The 4,960-nt window shown below is 45.5% G+C and overlaps 1 protein-coding gene across 1 annotated transcript; it reads left to right on the top strand.

Annotated features, from left to right (window-relative positions):
- The first annotated feature begins 1,671 nt into the window (after positions 1-1,671).
- Positions 1,672-2,821, top strand: LOC124692925 (60S ribosomal protein L12-3). The gene is made up of 2 exons (XM_047226367.1): positions 1,672-2,244; positions 2,594-2,821. The coding sequence occupies exon 1, from the start codon at positions 1,740-1,742 to the stop codon at positions 2,238-2,240; it is 501 nt and encodes a 166-aa protein (XP_047082323.1). The 5' UTR covers positions 1,672-1,739; the 3' UTR covers positions 2,241-2,244; positions 2,594-2,821.
- Positions 2,822-4,960: the final 2,139 nt, after the last annotated feature.

The raw sequence follows: 4,960 nt of genomic DNA on the forward strand, positions 1-4,960 counted from the left end.
GCAATTTCCAAGATTTTTGTGAGGAGGTTCAATGGCGAGAACGGAGAGGAACGGTGAAAGTGGCTTGCCTTCTAGAAGGCATCGACCGTGGGCTATAAGGTGTCCATCTACTCCATTAAGAAGGAATTATATCAATCCGACCTCATATAACAGAAGCTCGTGTGAAGATGAAGGTGTGACACTAACCATGAGTCTTATGATTGATGTTTGTTATGCATGCCACCACAACAATATAGTGGCCTAGCAAATAGCAGTGGAACATGACTCACTTTGCTACGTTTTCCTTTGGATCCGTTGTTTTCGAGAAACACTACTTTTTTGGAATGGGTGCAGGTCTAAAACGACCCAAAAGCTGCTTCTTCATGAATGGTGGATGTACAAATTACAAAGAGATCTAGAAAGAAACTAGAAAGTACAAGCAAAACCTCTTCTATCACATCACGATCCTTGAGTAGGAATACTAAAAAGCAATCAGGTCCCCGAGTCCCTTCTCCACCACATCGACATCGAGCAACCTTGTCTTCAAGATGGTGATGAAGTTTCCATTGTAGGTTTGAATTGTAGGCAACCTTGTCTTCAAGATGTCTGGAATCGATGCCTCGAACTTTCCACACCGATATCGGTAGGACAATGTATCTCATGAGGAAGTTCGTTCGCTTAGCCAAGATACCCACGGGATGTCGTCAAGGTTGAGATGTCCACATCGAAATGGAACAACGGAGCTCTTCCCAAAGTTTGTGCAAAGGCCGATAACCTCTCCAAAGTCGTCAAGAACATTAAGAGGTTTTGGTTGTCCTCTTTGATAGGAGTCTCAAAGATTGTCGCATTGTTCGCATATAGGTAGGTACTCAAAATGGTGCCACGATCTCGAAGCTTGTGGAGTAGCCCATGCCATGTGGCAATTTCCAAGATTTGCGTGAGCGGGTTCAATGGCGAGAACGGAGAGGAACGGTGAAAGTGGCTTGCCTTCTAGAAGGCATCGACCGTGGGCTATAAGGTGTCCATCTACTCCATTAAGAAGGAATTATATCAATCCGACCTCATATAACACAAGCTCGTGTGAAGATGAAGGTGTGACACTAACCATGAGTCTTATGATTGATGTTTGTTATGCATGCCGCCACAACAATATAGTGGCCTAGCAAATAGCAGTGGAACATGACTCACTTTGCTATGTTTTCTTTCAGATCCGTATTTTTTTTGAAACACTACTTTTTTGGAATAGGTGCATGCCCAGAACGATCCGAAAGCGACTTCTTTACGAAAAGTGGGTGTACAAATTACGAAGTGATCCATAAAGAAACTAGAAAGTACAAACAAGACATCTGCTATTAAATGAAGATCCTTGAGTATAGGAATACTAAAAAGCAATCAGGTCCCCGAGTTCCTTCCCATGACATTGACACCGAGCAGAAATCGCTGTCTTTAAGTTTTTTTTTTTTGGACAACTCTGTTTTTAAGTGATTGCTGTCAAGGTGGGTGCTCGGTAACTTTGGCCCGTCCATTCCAAACGGCCACTAGGTTTCTAGCAGAAGAGTATCAATCTATATATATGGGCCTCACTCTGATGCCAGTGCCCGGCCCATATAGACACCAGCGAATGAATGACCAAACCCTAACCTTCTCCACCTCAGACAGTATATAATCTCAACGCAAGCCCGCGCCTGAAACCCTAGCCTCTCCAACCCAAGCCGCCGCCACACCCACAGCCAAACCTTCGCCAACCCGAGCTCGCAGCCATGCCTCCCAAGCTCGACCCATCCCAGGTTGTGGAGGTGTACGTCCGCGTGACCGGCGGCGAGGTCGGCGCGGCGTCGTCCCTGGCCCCCAAGATCGGTCCGCTCGGTCTCTCTCCGAAGAAGATCGGAGAAGACATCGCCAAGGAGACGGCCAAGGACTGGAAGGGCCTCCGCGTCACCGTCAAGCTCACCGTCCAGAATCGTCAGGCCAAGGTGTCCGTCGTCCCCTCGGCGGCAGCCCTCGTCATCAAGGCTCTCAAGGAGCCCGAGAGGGACCGCAAGAAGGTGAAGAACATCAAGCACAATGGCAACATCAGCCTTGATGACGTCATTGAGATTGCCAAGATTATGGCGCCTCGCTCCATGGCCAAGGAGATGACGGGTACCGTGAAGGAGATCCTCGGCACCTGCGTCAGCGTCGGCTGCACCGTCGACGGCAAGGACCCCAAGGATCTGCAGACGGAGATCGACGACGGCGAGGTGGAGATTCCCTCCGCCTAAGAAGGTAATAGCAATTTTCTGCTTACCAATCAATTATGTGTTTCGTTGCTAGTTCCGAATGATGATGTAGTGCTCTATTCTATTGTGAAAAGTTGTCTGATAGTAGCACAATGTATTGACTTGAATGATATGTTGAGATTATGTATTGATCACTGCTAAAGCTGTGTAATAGGAACTATATACGAATTTAGTTAGAAAGATTGGTAGTTTGTATTTTAGAATCTCAAGTATGAACATGCGTAGATCATGTTAGTTTTAGCTGATCAAATGGTATTCTTGGATATTATTTGCCTACATTTTGTTGTTCAACAGCATACTGATCCATTTTAACTCCTTTATGTTTAATCTTGCAGGCCTGGCGTTGGTGAGGTTGCTTTGTGAGGCTGCTGAAGTAGATTTTTCTATCTAGATGCTTCCTGACGCAATTGAGGGACTGGATGGATGTTCATTTGTTCTACTCTTGCTCAAGAAGAAACTTTTGTCATGCTTTAGTGGTTCCATTGTCAAACTATTTTTTATGCTTGAATCAGTACCTTGCGAATCAATGTTATTATTGCAGCTAGAATCACATGTTGAGTTTTGTTATGGTGATGTTTTGAGTTATTCTGATATATTGTTAGAACCAGCAGTCTCTTTCTTTGCCCTAATCTTTTAGTGCAGTTGATAGCCATTGGATTGTTTCATGAAAACCACACTTGAACTAAGTAGTCAGAACTAAAATTGCGCTCTGCTCATATCCGAATAGTCTGTACTGTTCTTGTTCTAAACAATATTTGCATGTTAAATGTTCTAATCTAGACTAATGAATTGACACTACTATACTGTTCACTGTGACCAATGGTCTAATTTTTACATTTATGTGGCAAGCCTAAGTATGGTTTACCTATTTTAGTGTCACTACTGCACATGGACATACACTGTCGTAACCTAAACCTCAAATGGACCGAGGTCACAGCCAGGGCTGTTTACAGTTGTGCTCTCTTGATGTGGGCTGCTGCCATCCTATGTATAGTCAAAAGGCTGTTTACAGATTGTGCTCTCTTGATCTGGGCTGCCATCCTATGTATAGCTATTACCGTGTCGTGAAAGTTCTCTTGTATGGGACACATGCTGTGATATAATTAAGAAGTAGTTATATTTTCCTTTTGCTTTATGACATGTGTTTATAATATAACTTCATATCCCCTTTATTCTGTGTTTCTTGCGTATTTGTTTAATATTCAGAGATGTTGCGAGGTTTGATTAAGAAATTCTCTTTCCAGGTTTCTTGATTAAATTTTCTACTTGTAGTCCTCATAATCACATTTATAAGTTCTAGTGTTAAAGTTAGGAGCATGATCAACATAAATTGAAGTAGACGACATATTTATGCTTGAATAATTAGCACACTAGGCCTCCTTGTCAAGGCATCTTGGTGGTCACAATAGAAACCCCATTAGGCTGCTCATAGTGGGGAGTAACATAAGGTGGTGTCATGCATAAGTTACTAGTCTATGTTACTACCTTCATAGTGGAAAATAACTTAGAGATGGTATCATGCAAAGTCTCATTTATTTGTTAGTAGACTCATTTTATCTTGGGGTGTGTGATGTTATGGTAACATAGCTAGTTACCACCTCCCTCTTTTTCTTCATTTATTGCTATGCCATGTCACCAAAATACCTTGAAATGTGTGATATTACTACCTAAGTTACTCCCACTATGAGCAGTCTTAGCGATTTGGGCGCTGGCTACGATTTTGGAAATAGCTGGCATGTTTTCGAGCCAAATAAAATCGATGGCAACCCTGTGGTAGCCGTTATGTGGAAGGTGTGAAACGGGCGAGGTCTTGCAACACAGACATGGAAGCCTTGATTCCCAAGGCGACGATGCCATGGGACATCGCCCGTCAGGCGACGGCAGAGCTACTTAGTCATCAATGAGCAGCACCCCCAACCGCTATAAACCAACCCGTCCATCCTGTCTCCACCCATCACCGCCTTCCTCCTCTGAAAAAACACCTATTATCAGTGGACCACTCAAATCGAATCAAACATTCTTTAGCAATTGCCTCTCCCATGGCGCATTCTAGAATTAGTGTTAGTCCGTGCGATTGATTTATTCTTATCTTTAGTTGCACCGTAACATGCTTATCTCGGATCATGTGAGTGAAGCCGTTGTGAGCTGGCATTAAGTTCTGCAATCATGAGTTACAATCCTTTGTGCCACATCGAAATCCTGCTACGCTCGACGAGGTAGCGGTGCTTCGTCGAGCCTGAATGCTTGTAGCGTGAGGCGGAGATCGCTGGGTTCGCCGGTCCTGACTCTGGCCAGCGATCGTGGTGCCACGCTCGCCATGTACAGCTACCGCCCACGACGGGTCGGTGAGCTTTCTAGCCGAGTGTGCTTTCCCACCACTTTCGTCGTTCCCGTAGCATTTGGGATCGTCCAGCTCCATCTCCAGCGGTAGACAATGATCAGCGCCCTACCCACCACCGAGACTGCGCGGCGAGATCATCATCCGCGACGCGGCAACATCATCATCCTCGGTGCCGACGCTCCTCCACCTGAAGGAGACGGCCGTGAAGGAGGAGGCACATTCTCCGCCTCGCGGGCGCTTGTACCTTGGTCGCCATAGGGTGTCGATCCTCCCACCACCACCGCTGCAGCCGGAGAAGAACTGGTTGGAAGTGGAGCCGGAGATACACACGGCAAACCGCGAGGACAATGATCTAGAGAGT

The sequence above is a fragment of the Lolium rigidum genome, chromosome 2 (assembly GCF_022539505.1).
Source record: "Lolium rigidum isolate FL_2022 chromosome 2, APGP_CSIRO_Lrig_0.1, whole genome shotgun sequence".
In the NCBI taxonomy this organism is placed as follows: Eukaryota; Viridiplantae; Streptophyta; class Magnoliopsida; order Poales; family Poaceae; genus Lolium; species Lolium rigidum.